This window comes from Perissodus microlepis, chromosome 3, assembly GCF_051167445.1.
Source record: "Perissodus microlepis isolate ML-2025 ecotype Zambia chromosome 3, ASM5116744v1, whole genome shotgun sequence".
Lineage (NCBI taxonomy): Eukaryota > Metazoa > Chordata > Actinopteri > Cichliformes > Cichlidae > Perissodus > Perissodus microlepis.
This window is the reverse complement of record NC_140463.1, coordinates 27,512,853-27,534,352: the sequence shown is the minus strand read 5'-3', so window position 1 is coordinate 27,534,352 and position 21,500 is coordinate 27,512,853. Positions and strand designations below refer to the sequence as shown.

Below are 21,500 nucleotides of genomic sequence, written 5' to 3'. Positions count from 1 at the left end.
GGGTATATATTTGTTTTTTGTTAAGTTGCCTAATAATTATGCACAGTAATAGTCACCTGCACACACAGATATCCCCCTAAAATAGCTAAAACTAAAAACAAACTAAAAACTACTTCCAAAAACATTCAGCTTTGATATTAATGAGTTTTTTGGGTTCATTGAGAACATGGTTGTTGTTCAATAATAACATTATTCCTCAAAAATACAACTTGCCTAATAATTCTGCACTCCCTGTATACTTGAAACAAGTCTAATCATCTAACACATGAGACTGGAAACTAGCTTGTAATGTTCAAAACAAGATGGACAAGATAATCTGGCTAAATTTAAGACAATAACTCTTGTTAAGCTGCAAGGAATTTGCAGTGTATCATTTTTTGATTGGTCGACATGGTACATTTTCCCACCAGTAGGGAAGGAGTGTTTTTTCTTTTTCTTTTTTCACTCACAAGCAAAGCGTGTTTGCTTGTGCTCTCCTTAGAAAACGCCATTTTTACCGTTTCTTCCCAGAGTAAACGCCACTGTTTTATTCAGAAAAACAAAACATTGGTTTTACGTGGCCTATCAACACAATAAAAACTGGTACATAGTTTGAAGTCCACACGTTTGACCCAAGTTGAAATGGAGACTCTGGGTCCGTCGACCCCAGAGGGTTGATCAGAAAGCCTTAAGTTGGCTAGTTATGTATCGGGCTAATGTTTAAAGCTTTCACTTGAGTAAATTAACTCATATTACTGCTCAGGAATGTTAGCTAAGTTCACAGCACATACCATAATAGCGCTGCCATACTGCATCACACTCAGTGCATTTCAATCATTTCTTCAGCGAGTTTGATAGCTAGAAATATAATAATCATAATTTTAAAAATTAGCATGTGTGACGTACACCTACAGGAAAATTATTTACTAGGACTCACCTATCATGCGACTAGAGAGCGCAAACTCCGCTCTTGTCGTTTTCCATCAAACACTCATTAAAACAGCGATCTACAGTTATGTTAGCGAAATCATCCCCGACTGTCTGAGGGAGGGGCAGGGTCACATGTTGAAACAGACAGAGGAGCAAAGCAGCCAAGGTGGGGAAATTTTGCTTTTACATTTTGTGACTCATTTTATTTCTCTATCTGATAAGAAAACTATTCAATCTGATAGTTATTTGTGGTGAATGAAATACAGTTACACTTTCAAGCACTTTTAAGCACCACATCTGAAATTCAAGCACTTTTCAAACCTTGAAAAGAGAACATTAAAATTCAAGCATTTTCAAGGATTTCAAGCACCCGTACGAACCCTGCAATCAGTGATAAAATGTAATTATTTTTTTGTTGCATATTGCTACAGTCATGGTCCCCGTGCCTCACCGGCTGACTCTGGGTTAGGCAACATGTGTTTGTTTTTGTTCTCTCTCTCTCTCTCTCTTTCCGCTGCCACGGCAGTGCTCACTGCGGGCTCTGCCCTTGGCCCACGCACCTGTGCTCATCATCACACCTGTCGCTGTTTACTGCAATCAGAAGGGCTTCTTAAGATGGCAGACCTACGCTACTTGTCGCTGGAACGTTGAGCCACCTGCGTTAGTTCTTCTGCAATCTGCCTAAGTCTGGGGTTTTTTTTCGCTGTAAAAAGAAGTTTTCTTCCCACGCAAAATGGACACTAATGTTTTTGTCACTTTTTATGGAATTAAAGTCAGTACTTCCACGCTTTAAACGCTGCACGCTCATACTCTCTCCCGCACTCGATATATGATCCATTGTTGATCTGCACACAGCTGTTGTCACGAACGTCGCACTCGCTTACGTCACTGTCATGAGACATTCTCGCAAAAAAATCACGGTTTTAGTAAAGCAGTAAAGCAGCGTTCCTATGGGAAAGTAACGGTAATCTAATTACCATTTTTGCAATAGTAATCCCTTACTTTACTCGTTACTTGAAAAAAGTAATCGGATTACAGTAACGCGTTACAAATAATTTTTGCTGGGAGTTGGCAACCCTATTAGTTAGGTTGCTTAATATTTCCACTAAGTACTCTTTAAAATACCAGAATAGGGAGGATGGTGTAGGTTTAAATTTATTAGATTGATCAGTGTTGCTGAGCTATAAAATGTTTTGGGTGGACTGTATTTTTTGCATACAGGTATAACAGAATAGCTTCAGTCTCTTGTTTTTTAAAACTTGAGTATGAACTTATACAAAATGCAGCAAGATATTTATAAAAAAACAGTTTTATTGATTACAAAATACGCTATATCGGATTCATATCAGTATCGGCAGATATCCAAATTTATGATATCGGAATCAGTATCGGACATTAAAAAGTGGTATCGTGCCATCTCTAGTTAGTACTAACTTGGTTTTAAAGCCTTTACTTTGAAATATATGCCGTTCAATAGTTGGCCTTAATCTTACAGAGAATGTGATGATTTCATGGATTTTTAAAGTAAGCACTGAGAGAAATTTAGTAATGCCAACATATTGAAAGAACAATATTTGTCTCTTATATATAATACATTTATATATACAGTGTCAAAGGAACCTGTCTTTGAGTGAAGATTTAAGGTGACAGGAAATATAAATAACTGCAGCTTGAATCTGTACTGAAGCTCAGTATTTGAAACAGAGTTCATTCACTGCTGTAATAACTGATCATGATTGAAATAATAACTTTAATATTGGCCATATTATATTTACATTACCAAAGTGAGATGACTTTAGTTTCATGAACAACATTAGCTAATTGTTATTTACTAGCTAATCTTAAAATGACAGTTCAGCACAGAAATGAAGCCCAATAATCATGATTTCACAGTCCCATGGTCTCAGCCTCAGATACTTATCAAATCAAAGCTCACGTAGAAACAAACAAACAAAAGATTTTCTCCTTCATTTCTGTCAAACAAAGCTGTATGAAACGTTTTCAGCTGTTAGTATCATGGTTGCTAGGCAATCTGGGCAGCGCGACGGAGGCTAGACCGTCCCATTTCACAGGCCTCTCACTTCCGCATTTCTCGTACTTATAGTACGCATTTCTACTCAGAAGTAACTTGAAATTTCGAGATAGTCATAATGTGGGGTTATTGTGTCAGAATTTTGACACAATAACCCCAAATTATGACATAACTCACACTTTTGACCTATCGCTGCCTGTTGATTTAATTATTCATTTAGTTATTTATTTATTTACTGGCAGTAACAAGCTTCCACGTCCATGCAGCAGCGCTACTATTCGACACAACTGCGTAAGCATCTCTAGTGAGGACATGCCAGAAATGACCTTTTTATTTGTTCCTTTATTATGTGAGTAAGCCATCTCCGAGAAGAGGAACTGTGACGATTTTGCTGGACATGGAGGAGGTTTTAGCACTTTACCAAATATGGCAGTGTGGGGCGTGGGACCCACAGCCCGCAGACAGATATCGCTGGATAACAGAGGGGATGCGCCGAGGAACTTAAAGCTTTAACATTATTGTGAAATAAAACTCCTGGCTCAGAAATCGGTAAGATCCCGCCTCAGAATGATGTGTTGCTCTGAAAGATTTTTAAGTAAAACGTAGCAGTTCGTGTTTATCGCGGTCTATTCTTGGAATAGAGCTGATTACAAAGGCATAGCACCGAGGCGCGGTATGTCCGCTATCTGACATGGAAAACTTCTTAATTACTCAGTTAAACGGTTGATAAACGCGTCTGTTATACAGAACATACTCTTAGAAATAAACACGCCTCCTCTGGCATGAAAACGAGCATATATTTCTTTCATAGCTTTATTATTTTAAGAGAGGTAAGAAATCCTGCAATAGCCTATTTGATTTAACATTACCTGTTATTTGTGAGAAACTTTCTTTGCCCCCATTTTACAACAGTGTGGGTGGTTCCCTTTAACTTTTAAGCTTTATATGGCACTACCCCCTCGACTGGGTTGTGTTAAGAACCGAGGTATGCATGGTATGCGCGCTACCAAACCAAAAGCGTAAACCCAAACCTGGTTTCCTGTCAGCAGAAGAGGCCACATAACCTACACCGCACAACCGCACCTTTTTCTGATGTCTCGGTACCATGCTGCTGTTGCAATATTAACAGTCATCTCTCTCAGTTTAGATCACCATGCATGGAGTGTGTTTAAACTGAGAGAATCCAACAGGAACTTAAAAAAAAAAAACTTTTCTGGATGTTGATCCCTGTTAAAAAAATATACCTGAAATAGTCCTAATATTCTGGCATGATTGCCATTTAGTCTGAAAAACTGCTTCGATGTTGCTACTGTTGCTTCCTGGATACACGCTGTTAGCTCTTCAGAGCTGCTTCCTGTTTTGTGTGAGTCACTTTATGTGCAACAGGATATGTGACACCGGAGTTAATGGCAATTGAACGTGACCTATGGGGGCGGGGGTGAGCTAGAGTTTATCTTCTAGTGAAATTCGCCACACCCTAGAAATACAACAGATGTTTCACTCTTTTGCATTAAAAATGATGTAGGGAAAAGGGTATTTCCTTACTCACTCAATCTGCCAAAACACCTACTTTTACCTATCTCATAAGTATATGGGGATTTGGCTAAAATGCAGAATGCAGAATTTGGAGACACTGGCATCATGAAGCTTTATAGATTAGCTTCAAGATGCCAGATTCATGTGGACTTCAGAGGGAGTCCACATGAGTAATGCACATGAGAAGTTATGAGCAGCGCGGAAACTCTTAATCTTAAAACTGTTTACTCAGTCCTCACGGTGAGTGTTTAGAGCAGGGGTCCGCAATCCCAGTCCACAAGGGCCGGTGTCCCTGCAGGTTTTAGATGTGTCCTTGAGCCATCACAGCTGATTTAAATGGATAAGTTACCTTTTCAACATGTCTTGAAGTTCTCCAGAGGCCTGGTAATGAACTAATCATGTGATTCATGTGTGTTGACTCAGGGTGAGATCTAAAACCTGCAGGAACGCCGGCCCTCGTGGACTGGGATTGCGGACCCCTGGTTTAGAGGCTAGGCCCAATTAAATGATCCTCAATAATAATGGGAATTTCAAGCGTGCACAGTAAGGGACTCACCTGCTAAATCTGAAATGAATAAAATGAGTGTCAGTGAAAATGCAGGCGTTAGATTAATGCACAAATGTTGCATTTGTCATTATTAGATTGTAATTTTTAAGGTGATTTACAGATGCGGTGCAGTAACATAGTAACCGGGACAGCTTGTGGTCTGATGCTCAATAATATTTGATATTTTTTGTTAGCAGTTCCACACAGATTTCCATTTGTAATAATGCAGCTTTCCTCTGGATAAATACTGGACTCCACCTGTGTACTAATCTTCAGAACCTTTTACATAGTGCCTAGTGATTTCTATCAGTACAGTTATTTCTCATGTCAAAAGCATGCAGATTTTCCTTTATCCCCCTCTTATTTATCTGAACTGCCTTGCTGTTTCCTGAGAGAAACATATGTGAAACCTGAGCTTACACTTGATTATTTTTGTTAAAAGTCACTCATCAATCGCTGTCTCATGCTCCCTCCCTGGGATTTTTGAACCACTAATTCACATGGTTCTTGGCTGAGTTTTTCTACTGAAGTGAACAGCCCTCATCTCATATAAATTACAGAACACTGTTAGTAGATCAACCTGTAATTGTGTAATAATGTGGCATGTTTTGCCCCACTCAGTAAATCTGTCCTATGTTCTTTAAAATTAAACACATCTCTTACATGAACTACTCTTTGTTTATTATGTCTGTTGTTTTTATGAATGTTTAAATTGTCTGTCACAATGAATTATGGGACAGCTTTTTTCTTCTTCCCCTTCATAAAGAATAATGCCGTTGTATCCTAAGCTAAAGGAGACAACAAAGGAAGCACTGAACTTCCTTTCCTAAATATTTGGAGGACTGGAACAGATCTAAATAGATACTTCCAGGTCACTTCTGTCAGTTAGTAAGATTCCTATGAAAAATTTACTATTGGAACACATCCCAGGTTAGCTCTTTATATACATTGAGTCACAATCAGCCCCTGATGACACCCAAGTGGCTAGAATTCTTCTCACGCATTCATGCAACAACTAGCTGCTCATAGAAGGTTGCACACACAGGCAATGAAGCATATTTGTTGAAAATATACAGTATAAATACAACCCAACCAGCAAACTAAAATGGCCATGCTTTGGATAACAGACCAGGATCAAACTCCAGAGAGTTTGAAAGGCACTGCGCCCACTATGGTTTACACTGAGGGACTTTCCAATTCCTTGAAGATTAAGCAGTCAGATCGCAGCTTCCTGCATACACAGGCCACAGCCTGAACACCAGACCTCACAAATTCCTTTAGCTTTGTGCAATTTAAGTTAGAGCCCAGGCATGTTAGTCAGGGGTGAGCAACTTTTTGATAATTATTAAGTTTGATGTTGCAGGTCACTAGGTATTGTATTCCCCCTGTACATTTGGCTGTTAGCTTATTTATGAACAGTCCAATGGTAAAATTTTGCTAGTATAGTACTAGTATAGCATAAGCATGGCATGTGATTTGAACAAGAAATAAGATTAAACTTAAATGTTAGACTTTGGAAAACTCAGCTACTCTTTTTATGGACTGTGCATAATTAAAGGAATAAATCATTTTAAAACAATTTCAACATTTTTAAAATGTCAAAAATAATGTTGTTTTCCACAGACATACTGTACAGTTATTCCTTAACTGCATATTAACACATCTTTGCTTCATTTTATTCTGATTATCTTTGTCTTCTTCCTGCAGATTATGAGACAAATGCCCACTAAGTAGAGGAGAAGCAGGATCCGACATTCAGTACAAGACTCATCTTAAATCTTGCAGGACAATTAAAGTCACTTTCACCTCCTGACAGACTTTAACATCCCATCATGCCATTGATTGTGGTCCCTACTTCCCAGTTGCTCTGGATGCGAGTAGCTGCCCTGTTATTCACCTGTGTTGCATTTAGTGTCGCTGCACATGGAGCTCATCTGCCCCACGGAGGCATGGCTGACTGGTGCATCTTCTGCTGGGCGTTCAGCTTCGCTTGCACTCTGCTGGTCCTGCTGGTAGAGTTGTTTGGCCTCCAGGCCCGGGTGCCAGTGTCCTGGTCCAACTTCCCCATCACTGTCGCCTGCTACGCCGCCCTACTCTGCCTTTCAGCATCCATCATTTTCCCAGTCTTCTTCCTTAGACACCAACCGGCCAGTGAAACCCGTGACCATCGCATAGTTTCCACAGTCTTCTCCTGCCTGGCAGCGGTTGCCTACATGGGGGAGGTGAGCCTGTCTAAAGCAAGGCCAGGAGAGGTGGCAGGTTACATGGCTACAGCTCCGGGCTTACTGAAAGTGTGCCAGACCTTTTTGGCCTGTATTATCTTCATCCTGATCAGCAGCCCCGTGACATACGACCATCATCCAGCACTGAAGTGGTGCATGGCAGTGTACTGCATCTGCTTCATCCTCTCCATGGCTGTGGTGGTGCTGTGTGTGGGAGAGTGGACCGGCTGTCTCCCCATCCCATTCTCCAAGTTCCTTTCGGCATACGGGCTCCTGGCAGTTATCATGTATTTGACTGCCACCATCCTCTGGCCTGTGTTCCAGTTTAACAAGAGTTACAGGAGAAACGATGACCCAGAAACAATCGCTGCAGCTGTAATCACTGCCATCAATTTCCTGCTTTACGTTGCTGACCTAGTGTACAGTGCCAGGTTAGTGTTTGTCAGTGGCTGAGAAGAAGAGAGAAGAAGAGAGTAAACAATAGCTTTGCAGAGCAGTAGAGCTAATGCTGAGCTCCCCCCCCCCCCCTTTTTTTTAAAATCCTGAATTAAAAAAAAAAAATCTTGAAGTCCTACAAAGCAGTCCCAAATTTGAAAAGCCTGTTTTGCCTGTGAGTATTTATTTATTTGAATGTGATCAAATAATTGCCATACAGTATTTAACCTCTAATGTGAAATGATGTGTGCAACACAACTCTTATGTCAGCTATCAAAGTGTGAGATTTCACATAATCGTGTGGGAAAAAGTACATTATATACTATTAAAGCCAATAAAGTCAGCACACTGGAGCACAGGGGGGTGGCAAAATTGGGCACTTGCATTTCAACACGCTCTAACTGAAATATCATCATCCTGTAATCTTTTGTTAATAGTGCTTTAAAGTCATATCAGTATCAATTTCATAATAATGGCAACAAAGTATTATGATATTTGTATTACTTAAAAAAAATAAAGCTTTTATCATAAAACAAATATATCTCAGACTTTTTACTCACTTGGAAAGGAAATAGAATAAGTGAGATGAGCTGTCAAAGATGACAGGAAACATCAATAATTAGTTATACTTTGTCATAAAAAGTACTTTTAATTCAAATAGTCATGTGTTTTCACCCTTTAAATAATTGCTACAATGAATACAAGAACTGTCATTTTATTGGAAATCTATACGTCTTTTTAAATACCCAACACTGATACATGAATCACTTGAGAGGAGACCATGCAGGGCGGAAGGCACTATTCAGTATTTTATGCAAAGTCTGGCATGTGTGCCACACTGCTGTGTATGATTTCTTTAAGTAGTGAAATTTGTATTGTGTATTGTTTACACTGTTGGTCTCTGCCATATTGCAGTGTTAAAGCTATTGCAGCATTTCCAGAAGACGTTAATCAGTGTTTTGGTGAATAAGTGTGGCAGCTACCTTCATATCCTTAAAACAAAATCTTGACAGAAACTTTAAAGGATGAAAACCAGGTCCAGGTGGAGGAGCAACCTGAATAAACGGAAAGTACATTGCAAGAAAACAAAGAAGCAGGTATGGCAATGTGATACAGAAAGAAGGACAGAAATACAACAAAAGTGGCTGAATTACACAAAAGCAGAGATCAGACAGTTTAGTTTTTAGGGCCTTTGGGGAAATTTTGGCAGGCACTACCAAAAAGTGCCAACATTGGCATACCGGGAGAGAACTATTAAAAATGTAAATTATTTTAATAAAAGGAAAATCAGAAACAGGCACTCTTAAAGGTGACTTTACAGGATGTTATGCAGCAAAAACATCATAGAAAAAGGTACAAATGAAGCAGATGCTGAATAAAGTCCAAACTGGTGTAAATGTGATTAAACCTTTAGGGAGACGGACACTTAGAAACTTAGAAAAAAGGAATTTACCCATTTTAACATTGATTTGTTTGTGTTTATTCATAATAGATTATACTTGCTTGTTTTGGCTTTCTGAAATATTAACAAGAAAACTTAAAATCTGACTTAATATTGGACTTGAGCTTCTTCTATCCTTACTTTAATGTTCAGCATGTTTATGCATAAAACAAGTGTCTTCCCTGCAACCAGTTATGTGTATATACTATACTTTCTACTGAATTTACACCATGTGGCAAAAGCACAAAAAGAAAAGAATGCAACATTATACATTTACTTTGTTCACTTCATGAACATGCTATCAAATCATATAGCAGCTCATAGCAAGACCAATGGAACACTTATCTTTTCTGTTCTAGTCTACATAAAAGGGTAAACCTTCTAAGCATTAACAGTAAGATGTTAGTGTCTGCATTTTATTGTGTGGCAATGAGTCACGTGTTACCTTTCATTCATCAAACCCATCAAAACCCATTTCCTTCTGAAAGCAGGTTAAGAATAATGATAGTTTACAACACTGTAAAAGACAAACTTGAATCAAAATTGAGCTGGAAAACGAATAGTGGTAACAACTTATTTGACGAGACATGAGTTTAACTCAGTTGTGTTCTCTGAGGAAAGCGTCACCACAGACTGCTCTCCTGGTCTTATGTTTTGCTTTTGTTTTTTTGTAAATAAAATGAAGGAGTCCAGGAGAATCCATTTTTCTTCTACCTTTTGTCAGGGTACACATATTATATTATATATGATATTAAGCAGTAGTGCACCGTCAGCAGCTGCAGTCTCCACTTCACAATCGTTGCAGCACATGTCCAGCTGGACATGCTGGTAGGCAAGATGTGAAGCAGCTCATGGCTGTGAGAAGTGACCGTCAGGAGAGAGCAGACACAACCTGACCACTGCCGGCACACTTTAGCGCTGGAGGTTTTCGTAAAGCTTTTATTTTGGTATTTCTGTTGACCTGTACAATAAATTTGCATGTTAGCTAAATATTGAGCTTCCTGTAACATTTAGATTTAACATTTAGATTTAGATTTAAATATAATATTTAGATTTAACATTTAGATTTAGATTTAAATATAATATTTAGATTTAACATTTAACATTTAGATATAACATTTAAAATTGTGTTTTAAATATAAAAAGTTACAAATATATTATTAAATGATGTAAAAAAAATGACTCGAAAATTTTTTTTTTTGAAAGGTTTTGAGCTAAATGTGGAAAAATGTTGCCATTAATTTCAGCATGTTTCAATTTACAAACGGTGCCCCATAAACCTCTAGTTAACAAACAATTATTCTCTAATGACTGATGGCTGAACAACAGGCACATTTATGGATATTTTTGTTATTTAATCTTGTAGCTTAATATTACAACATACCAGTACTCAAATGCTCAATTAATTTTCTGTCTTCACTTCTTTCCAGTGGAACAATTGTACAGGGTTGTCCTGCTGGGAAACACTGAAGCTGAGAAAAGCAGCCTAGCAAACGCCATATTTGGAGAAGACATGTTCAAGGTTAACAACACTGATTGTCAAACTGAGTCCAAATCTGTTCATGGAAGAAGGATTATCCTGATCAACACTCCTGATATGCTTTGCACAAATAGATCAGAGGAGGAGCTGAAGCCTGAAATACTGAGGTGTGTCACTGAGTGCACTCCAGGGCCTCATGCTTTTCTCATTGTGCTCAAAGTGGAGAAATCCACAGAGCAGCAGCAGCAGGCTGTCATTGAGAAAATAAACCAGTATTTCTCAGAGGAAGTTTTTAAATATGCTACAGTTGTCTTTACTCAGGATAGCCCAGACTCAGATGAAATGAAGATCAAACAATTCATAGATCAGAATAAATATCTGAGTGATCTGATGAGGAAGTGCAAGAGCCGATACCACATCATTAATAAATGCAACCTAAAGGGTGACAACCTCAGCAACCAGTCCCAGGTTACAGAGCTGCTCAATAAAATAGACCAGACAGTTAAACAAAACAAAGGAGTGTGCTACACCAGCAGGAAGTTGCAGTGCGGAGACACCTGCAGTAACATCAGTGTCTCTAAGAATGACATGATCAAACTTACAGGCCCTGCAGCAGAATCAGTGGCAAAGGCTTTCTCTGGGCCAACTGTTGTAGTTTTAACTCCGGGATCAGATGGAGAAGAAGAAGTAGAAAAAGAAGACGATAAAGAAGAAGCTAAAAAAGAAGAAGAAATAGAAGAAGAAGATAAAGAAGATAAAGAAGATAAAGAAGGAGAAGAAGAAATAGAAGAAGAAGATAAAGAAATAGAAGAAGAAATAGAAGAAGCTAAAGAAGAAGCAGAAATAGAAGAAGAAGATAAAGAAGGAGAAGAAGAAATAGAAGAAGAAGATAAAGAAATAGAAGAAGAAATAGAAGAAGAAATAGAAGAAGCTAAAGAAGAAGAAGAAATAGAAGAAGAAGAAATAGAAGCAGTAGAAGAAGATAAAGAAACAGAAACAGAAGCTGTGGAAAGAGAAGACAAAGAAGAAGAAGAAGAAGAGAAAGAAAATGAAGAACATACAAAAGAAGAAGAAATACTGGATGGAAAAAAACCCAAACACCACAGTAAAGAAAGAGGACAATCAACTGGGGGTAGTGGATTTGGGAGCACTGTGGATGCTATATTTCGGTTCTGTTTAGGGTTGGGAAATACCCTAACAGGGTGTATAGCAGCTGCATTAGGGTTTATACTAGCCACAGTCATAAAAGGACTTACAGCAATATCAGGAACAAGGGCAATGCTTAAAGTAAGCAAAGTAACAGAATGGGTAATAGAGAAAATAAAGAAAATAATGAAATGGGTAATAGAGAAAATAAAGAAAATAAAGAAATGGGCAATAGAGAAAATGGAAAATGTAATCAAATTAGTAAAGTGGGTATACAATATATGCAGACTTTTAGCACGGATTAAAAAAATGTATCCGCCTTTGCAAGACCTGTGTCAAAATCAAGGAGTGATAGTACTGGTGTTTGTTTTCTACTCTTTGCTTCTTTCATGGCTTTTTCTTAAAGGGCCTTTTGCTGGGACCCTTATCTTAACACAGTTTCTGTTTCTTGTCATCATTCTTGCCATCATAGAATTTTAGCACAGTTTGTGCACGTGGCCTCTTTCATTTAAAGAACAGCATCACAAGGTTTAAGAAGAAGCACTTGTCTGCCAAAGAAGTTCACTATCCAGGAGAACTATTTACTTTTAAGTGAATAGTTTTAAATTTAGTATATATATATATATATATATATATATATATATATATATATATATATATATATAGTTTTCTTTTCTTTTTTTAGGATATAGTTTAAGAAATTTGCACAGCAATAAGAATCAGATAAAGGTAGCATGACAGATGTTTGCTTTGATACCCAAAGATTAGTAATGGATAATAGCTTTTGATTTTTAATAACTTTACATAATTACCTCGAGCTTATTGATATCACACTATAGTACATTTCCTGAGTATATAAGTGTTTATTCGCCAGATCTAAGTGTATCTAACAGAAGCAAAATATAGTCTCTGTCCATTACTTGTATGCATGATGAATAAAGTTTCTGTTTATCAGTAAATGCTAAAAAATCATCTTGTCATTAGCAAATTCTAAATGTATTTCAATAAAACCTCAGATGAACTACACATGACTGAATGTGAGAGTGAAGTGCTGACTTTCAGGTTTAATTCAATTTAGATTTTAAATGTAGATGTAATTGTTCAGCTAGTGGAAACATCTTTACAGAATCCCATTTTCAGATGTTCAAAAGTAAAATTTTGAGTAATTCCCCCACTTCTAGATGCAATAACTAATCAAAACAAGGAAGAGAAAAAAAACCCAGGGTGCGAATTAGACATCCTCATCAGGAAATATGTCAGACAGAAGTCAGAATGCTTGAAATACTTGCGAGCAAGTTTGCATGCTTGCCAACCGGTGTATTTTTCATGCTCTGGCAGTGGCTGTTCTAATGATCATGCAGCTGCAGCAGAAAAAAGCAAAACCAATAACAGCAAAAAGTATAAATTTACATTTGGGGAAAAAAAAGGCCTAGATTCATCCTATACTTGTGGTGTGATATAAATTTGAAACACAAGGATTGGGTACATATAGTACATATAAGGACTACAAAAACATGAAGAAATGCAGGCGGGGAGCAACAACCATCTCAGTACAAATTTTGGGCCTTTCACTTAACCTAGTCATCAACACAGCACATGCTGCTTGCTCTATGAAAGGGCAAACAGTCCAGCATGAAAACTAACATAATTTTAGATAGAAGGACTGTTTATAAAACTTGGAGACAGTCAAGGGATGGCTGAAATGTGGATACAATGGACATCAACAAATGTTGTTTCCTATCTTGTGATGCTTTGTGTTTACTGCAAACACCTTCAGCTGCTGCTTGCTCTGCCCTGTATTTAATAACTGAACAACAATCACTCACCAGGAGTATACAGGAGCAACCGCTTCCAGGCAGAGGAACTACTCAAAACAAGGAAAGGAGGAAAAAAATATTGTGTGAAGTAGATAGTCATCAGGAAATATGTCAGAGACAGAAGTCGGTCATCAGGCTAGAATATTTGAAATACTTGTGAGCAAGTTTGAATGCTTGCTAATGGGTGTGTTTTTAATAGTTTTTCTTTCTATGGCAGTGCCTGTTCTAATAATTATGCAGCTGCAGCAGAAAAAGCAAAAACAATAAGCGCAACAAGTGTAAAGGTGTTTCACAATGCAACTCTACTTCACTAATGTATGTTTTACATTTGGGGAAAAAAAGGCCTAGATTCATCCCATACTTGCCATTTATGCGACCTCTCACTAGTAATCACAGCAGCGATTGACAGCAGCACCACTCAGCTCTGAAATACATTATTTTCTATGGCTGGGGCCTTTTTATTTTGAGCCATCCACTCAACCTAGTCATGAGCGCAGTACATACTGCTTGCTCTGTGAAAGGGCAAAAGTCCCGCATTTTCATATGTTGTTTTAGTGTAACACTGAGGGCCGTGGGAGTACTGCAATTTCAAAATCCTGCGTATGATCTGTGCATATGGTTTTTGACAATGAAGGTGACTTTGAACTTACTCAAAAATAATCAAACTAACATACTTTTAGATGTAAGGACTGTAAATAATACTGACTCAAGTATAGAAACCATGGGCGTCACCAAATGCTGCATTTCCTATGTTGAAATGCCATTACTGTCTTTACTGCAAACACTTTCAGTTGCTGCTTGTTCTGGATTGTATTTAATACCTGAACAACAATTACTTTCCATGAGTATACAGGAGCAACTCATCAAAACAAGGAAGAAGGAAAAAAATAAATGCAAATGAAGTATTACACAGACATCAAAGAAAACACCACAGACATAAGTCACATAGTGAAGATTAGGTTTTTGAGATTCTTGAGACCAAAGTTGCATGCAAGCATGTAATGTATAGTGACTTTTGTTGATGCAGCAGTGCCTGTTTTATGGGCTCAAAATGTGGTCATAAATATTTTGTACTTGTAAAAAAGATTTGTATGTGTAAAAAAGATTTGTATGTGTAAAAATGATTTGTGTGTGCGTAAAAAAGATTTGTATGTGTAAAAAGAATTTGTGTGTGCGTAAAAAAGATTTGTATGTGTAAAAAAGATTTGTGTGTGCGTAAAAAAGATTTGTGTGTGGACTTAGCCCAAAAAAACCCCTGCAAGTTACAAGTACGAATTTTGACCCCATTTTTCTTCCTTTCATCTGATTGGTCAATGTCATGTCAATCACAAATGTAACAATCCAATCAGAGAACAGATGGGTTTGGCTGTCGGAGGGGCGCTTTTTTGAACTGCAGGTCCTTGAAGGGTGATACAGTTTGAAGCTGGAGGATCTCTATATAAATATCCGATAGCAGCTAGGTCCCCTAACTTTCAGCAGCTGTTGAAAGGATAAAGTTGTGCTATATCAGTGGTTAGAAATACTATTATTACTTTAGGATTAGTTTAACACAAAGTCAGGGCTGACCCGGGACCATTGCTGTGAGTCACAGTGCGCAGCATAAAAGTCCTTTCACATCGGATGCAGGATGTGCTGCTAATGCTAACTGCTAACTAAAAGCAAAGGATCCAGAATTTGTTATGCTGGCTGCTGGGCTCTGTGGGTTTTTGCAGCAGCTCTACCTGTACTAGATGCACCTGCTCCTTGTCTTTTCTATCTCTGACTTTATGTCCTCTACAAGAGTTTCTGTTTTTTTGCTGGTTCTTCAAATGTTCAATAAAAACATGTATGCTAATTCATAACGAAGAAAACTTTGTAATGAAGACTGTCATTTCCAAAACACTGCCCGCCCCCACCCCGCGGTCCGCAGCGCTGTTGAAAAGGCTGTGGAAGTCCCTATATTAAACACGTAGACCTGTGACACAAAAATCACCAAACTCGGACGACCACAGACTTTTTTCCTTCGTGGTGATGAAGGAAAACGCTGGGTTGGCATGTAAAAGGGCATTTATTCCCTTCAAAGACCTGCAGTTCAAAAAAAGCGCCCCTCCGACAGCCAAACCCATCTGTTCTCTGATTGGATTGTTACATTTGTGATTGACATGACATTGACCAATCAGATGAAAGGAAGAAAAATAGGGTCAAAATTCGTACTTGTAACTTGCAGTCCACACACAAATCTTTTTTACACACACACAAATTCTTTTTACACATACAAATCTTTTTTACACATACAAATCTTTTTTACAAGTACAAAATATTTATGACCACATTTTGAGCCCATACCTGTTTCAGTACAATTTAAAAGTCTTTCAGGGACTTCATGGTTTGTTTAAGTATGTTTTCTGTTTCTCATCTTCCTCATGCTTTTCTCTCGCCATCATTCTGCTGCAAGTTTCATCTGTCCAATGAATCCTTTCAAGAAATATGTAGGGCCTTATAAATGTTTTCTGGCAAAGTAGAATTTGGTCCCCTCCGTCTGGACCTGGGAACCTTGCAGTTTTTGAGTTGACTCCTCTGTATACCAAAGTATTCAAGAATAAAATCTGATGCAATTTGTCCAATTGTTAAATTTGAAATAACACAAATAGAAATGACAAAATAAACAATAAACTGTGAGACTGGACAGAAAAAGAGGAAGCATCAAGTCAGATAAACCTTTGGGATATTGACCTGGACATGGAAGATTAGTGCAGTCACTTGAACAACACTGAAGAAAACAAAAAAACAAAACAAAATAAAATGGGTTGTAATTAACGTATTTGCTTTGGAAAGACAAAGCAATTTCATTACTTAAATGATTGTTTCCTCCTAAAGGAAACCCCAAGCAATCCCCACCCTTTACACACACACACACACACACACACACACATATACACATTTTAACAGGAAGCGAAAGAGCAAAAGACCCAAACAACAAGACACACAGTGATTGTCAAACTCTGCTCTTCATTCATTCACTTCAATCAACACATCTGGTAAGTACTTATAACCCTAACCCAGGGGTCGGCAACCTGCAGCTCCGGAGCCGCATGCGGCTCTTTAGTCCTTTTAGTGCGGCTCTGCGTGGTTTGGGAAAATAAACTATTTTTTAAGTATTTAGCTGAAGTGTATTTTATTTATGTTAATTCTTTTTTAACTTGTAGTTCTAAATTGGAAGATTATTGTGATTTTGAAATATAAATATAAAATTATATTCTATTATTTTTTTGATCGCTCAAAATAAGCGGCACACTTGCGGAAGCCGATATACCCGCCGAAACGGCGTGCATTTATCAAGACTTTCAACCCCAGGTAGGCTAATGATGGATCTTCGGATCCACATTACGTCAGCAGCTATTCTCCACCGTGAACTATGTTAAAAACAAACACCACTCACGCCTCACAGATGACAGCTTACAGTCCTGCGTACAGATGAAAGTGACTTCGTACAGTCCCGATTTGCAGACGCTGTGCGCCAAGGTTCAGGAACAGAAGTCCCATTGTAAACATATCACCGCAGACCCGACGATGTTTCCATGAACATGCTTTTCAGCATCTCTTTATTGACCACTTTTCCACACACGGTTGCTGTACGTATACAGCTGGCTGTAGCTTTTCAGCTCACAGCCCGACATACACCAACACAACAGCAGAGAGCGCACAGACTTTAAGGCGGCGAGGCATGATTGCGGGTGCCGCTCAGGTGCGTCCGCGTCCCCTGCAGCGGCGCTGCAGACCACGCCCCACCACACACATTAACCAGGTAAAATACATATTTAGGCAGAATTTTGCAAATATCTATTTTTCATTTTTCTGCAGCATAGTGCTTTTTTTCCAATTATTTTTTAGGTCAGGTCAAGGCTCCAAAAGCCCAAAGGCGATATAAGGGTGGTGGCTCACAACAGTTTTTGTTTGCTACATGGATCATTTTAGTTCAGCTGGGTGTCTTTCCTTTTGTTATATTTCTTTAAGAGTTCAAAATGTGTTAATTACATAAATAAAATGTAATTTTCTGTGTAGCACTTCATGGATTTAAGCAACACACCTTAGTTGTTCACACAAAGCATAAAGGTAAAAAACAAACAAACAATATATACAGTGTTATCTTCATTTTAGATAACAAAAAGTATTTGCGGCTCCCAGTGATTTCTTTTGTGTGGAAATCGCGTCCAAATGGCTCTTTGGGTGCTAAAGGTTGCTGACCCCTGCCCTAACCCTTTGCAGACATAACAACATTCTGAAAACTAATATTTTTGATAAAGTATGCATTAAAAGTAGAAAAACAAACTTGAATCAAAACTGAACAATAAAACAGAATGCGTTACAATTAATTCCTTTGTTTAAAGGTTTATGTAAATGCAAAGCAATTTCATGACTGAAAACACACCCACCTGCCTTTTATTTCCTCTTAAAAGGAAAACCCCAGCAATCCCCGCCCTCTACATACATATATTTTAACCAGTGTTGGGTAAGTTACTTTAAATTAGTAACTTAGTTACATTACTAGTTACCTCTATCAAAAGTAACTCAGTTACTTCAAGTTACTCGTTACTTTCAAAGTAACTAGTTACTAGGGAAAGTAACTTTGGTTTTACTCAGAATTCTCTTGTTAATGTGTTGCTTCCGTAACTGGATACCCAGCAAGATTGCCAGTCTTCTAGCTTGCTTACTTGCCACAAGTGCACTGTGCCACCTACCAACAGAAAGGAAAAACTAATGTGCATATTTCCACGAGAGAAATCCCACGCCTGGACCGTCGTTGACCGCAACCATGATTCTAGCCTACATCACTGCGTCATGTGTCCTTTTTACATCCAACACAAAAACTGCAGTCGTGGTGCTTTTGATTGTACTCAGAACTTGGAAATTCTGCCTTCTGAATAGGAAGATGTAGGTAACACCAGACTGCAGATGAGCTGCATACAGGGCTGGACTGGGACAAAAAATCGTCCCGCCATTATAGGAAAAATCATAAAGACTTTGAATGAACAAACACTGTTGTGACAGTGATGTACACTGTCTTGATGGTATATATGTATCAATCTATTAATCGTTTGTTGTAAGACTCAGATAATTATTTTTTAAAAGCTAGACATTTTAAATGAGAATAAGAAAGAAAAGTATTTCTTTGTGCCCCCCCTTTCCCTGTTAATGCCCTACCTGGCCCCCTGGCAACACTTTGCTAGATCCGCCCCTGCACAGTTACCAGCTGTCAGCTACATAAAAAAGGATCTTGGTGTTATTTGTCTCTCAGAAACAGTTCATAACTTCCCTTCAACTCATCCATGTCACCTAAAAGGTAAACCTGTTTCTCCATCACCTTTTCAGCTCTGATGATTCAGTAAGGACATCTCCTGGTTTCATCTTCATGTTTCCCTCTCACCACATATCCAAACCGACATCATGACCAGCAGCTTTTACAGCTGTGTCTCCAGCAAACATCAGCTGATACTAGAAAGTAATATTAAATAAATTCTAACAACAGCTGATCAAGCTTAAACGTGCTGCTGTTGTTTAGCGCGACCTCCGCTGGTTTCTTCTTTCTGGAGTGAAGTGGGCGATAAACAAATAAGAGAAAAGCTGATCAGCTGATCATTGATCAGTTTTGTGATTGAAGTAGAAACAGGAGAGGGGGTGAGAGAATGAGAGAAGAAGAGGCAGCTGTACAGCGTAAACACAGAATAAATCCAGCTTTGTGTCTTTTTCATTCTAGCTGAAGTCCGGGACAAACTGTTCCTTTTCACCTAAATACGAAACGCGTAATATTTTCTCTGAATACGAGACGATTCTGTTTTTTACGGGACGGTTGGCAACTCTAATAATTAACCTTATGAACAAAATAAAGTTCAACATTAGTAACATCATAGCACCCACCCAGCTGTATAGAAACTCCCTCATGCTAGCTAGTACGCAGTACGAAAAAGTCAGCATAACGAAAATAAACTCCACCTAAACTTGGTTTATATCTGACCCAGATAGACTGCAGGTCATAACTTCTTACCTGAAGTTCAGTTCACCTGATACTCGGACCAGCGGTCGCTTCGGTCTCTCCTCCTGCGTCCCCTTTCCCTCATCCACCTTCTGGCCTCCACCACTTGCTAATGTTACTGAATCTGTGGAAGCTCCGTGATAGCCACCACACGAATTAACGAATAACGAGCCTATCTAAATCCCAGTAACGAGTAACGCGTTTCTGGTTTTGGCATAATAACTAGTTACCGTGCTCGTTACCACAATAATAACGTAGTTACTGTAACGCGCTACTTAATAACGCGCTACTTAATAACGCGTTTGTCCCAACACTGATTTTAACAAATGAGACTAAGCTGAAGTCACAAACAACAAGATACTCTGTGATTGTCAAGCTCTGCTCTTCACTTCAAACACCATGTCTGGTAAGTTCTTTTAACACTAACACTTTGTGGACATCACAACATCTGCATTTTGAAAACTAATACACTTGGATGATGCTTTAAGCCTATTGTGTGTAAGTCAGTAATGGCAAATGCAAAAACGTTACATGAAGACAAGCATGCAGCCTCGTTGGAGAAACAAAAATGCTTCTGGTATTGGGTATTTGTGAGGCATGGATCATTGTGATAACCTATTAACTGAATTACATTCAATATATATATATTTTTTTACTAATATGTGGCCTCCAGAATAAAAAAAAAAGCCAATAATAAATTTAACATTTCAATGTTAAATAAAATTTAACTCTGTTTTGACCTCAGAGTGTTTGATCATCCTTTGTTCAGAAAACCCCCAAGAAACACAAAGACAGACTTTGACTTTAATGATTAGTATGTGGATGCTCTGGCTATGGCTGGATAGAATCCAGCTTCAAGTTGCTCTTGAAGCCTTTTCTTGGTATTTGTATATTAATTATACATTGGTATTTGTGTCTTTTAGAACCAATGAATCCAGGTGGTGTCTCTATGCAGATATGGATCAACTTAACAGGCCCTGCAGTTGAGCCTTTGAAAAAAGCCTTCTTCGGGCCAAGCGTTACAGTTTTGAAGGAAAACATGATAAAAAAGACAGAAGCAAAAGGAGTGACAACAGAAGGAGAAGACAAAACACAAAATGTGGTTGGAAGAATCAAACCTGAGATAGGTATTCTAAATAAATATACAAATACAGCATTTTGGTGACATTTTATCCAGTGTAGTCAAAAAACACTGCCTATTTCCTTTCAATGTTCTAAAGCAAATTAGCTAAACTGAGATTAATAGTCTTTCTTGTGGCAATATTAAAAAAAACAGCCCTAACCAAATACGCTAATCAGTACATGTTATTCTTCCTCATTTTGCTTTTCTAGAGCCATCAACAATGATATTTATGGGAGGAGCAGCTGGGGGTCAAAAGTACATCAAAGGTAACAACATATATGAGTTGACATGAGTTTTAGTCAGTAGGATTCTCAGATGACAGGAATCTATGGGCAGAAATCTGTGCCATCAGAAACTGAATTTGAATAAGTTAAATTTGAATTTGAATTGCTCAGATTGAATCTGAATTGTAACTTGAATAAATGCTTTTGAAAACTGAATTTGAATTAGTCTAATTCGAAATTGAATTTATGGTTTGAAAATGATCATCACTAAATTGAAATTGAATTTTATATTTTGAAAATGAATTGATTTGCTTTGAAACTGCATTTTATCCTTTAAAAATTCAGCTCTCGAATAATTTCAGTTTCACTTCTCACCATTCAGTTTCAGTTCTACAATTCAATTTCAGTTCCAAAATTCAGTTTTTTGGAACTTACATCCGGTTCCGGTTCAAGCGCAGATTAATAGAACTACGTTTTACTAGCGGACCGAAAGTGTTACTGACGGGAATCTACAGCGTCTTGAGCTGAATTAAGACTTCAAAAGTCATTCGTCATGTCGAATGACCAGCGGATAAACT

The 21,500-nt window shown here is 38.1% G+C and overlaps 2 protein-coding genes across 2 annotated transcripts; both read left to right on the top strand.

The window, feature by feature from the left end:
- Nucleotides 1–3,090: 3,090 nt before the first annotated feature.
- On the top strand, nucleotides 3,091–8,207 carry LOC146390825 (myeloid-associated differentiation marker homolog). Its single transcript, XM_084923818.1, has 2 exons — nucleotides 3,091–3,490; nucleotides 6,732–8,207. The coding sequence occupies exon 2, from the start codon at nucleotides 6,857–6,859 to the stop codon at nucleotides 7,697–7,699; it is 843 nt and encodes a 280-aa protein (XP_084779944.1). The 5' UTR covers nucleotides 3,091–3,490; nucleotides 6,732–6,856; the 3' UTR covers nucleotides 7,700–8,207.
- A 796-nt stretch (nucleotides 8,208–9,003) lies between these two features.
- Nucleotides 9,004–20,507, top strand: LOC146390824 (GTPase IMAP family member 4-like). The gene is made up of 3 exons (XM_084922408.1): nucleotides 9,004–9,034; nucleotides 10,553–11,289; nucleotides 20,499–20,507. Exons 1-3 carry the CDS (start codon nucleotides 9,004–9,006, stop codon nucleotides 20,505–20,507), a joined length of 777 nt encoding a protein of 258 aa, XP_084778534.1.
- The last annotated feature ends 993 nt before the right edge of the window (nucleotides 20,508–21,500 follow it).

What these genes read in the sequence shown, in the direction of transcription:
- LOC146390825 (XM_084923818.1), top strand. Translation starts at nt 6,857, where the DNA reads ATGCCATTGATTGTGGTCCCTACTTCCCAGTTGCTCTGGATGCGAGTA.
- LOC146390824 (XM_084922408.1), top strand. Translation starts at nt 9,004, where the DNA reads ATGTTATGCAGCAAAAACATCATAGAAAAAG. An exon ending in CAAAAACATCATAGAAAAAG is followed by an intron (nt 9,035 to 10,552) that starts GTACAAATGAAG and finishes ACTTCTTTCCAG; the next exon opens with TGGAACAATTGTACAGGGTT.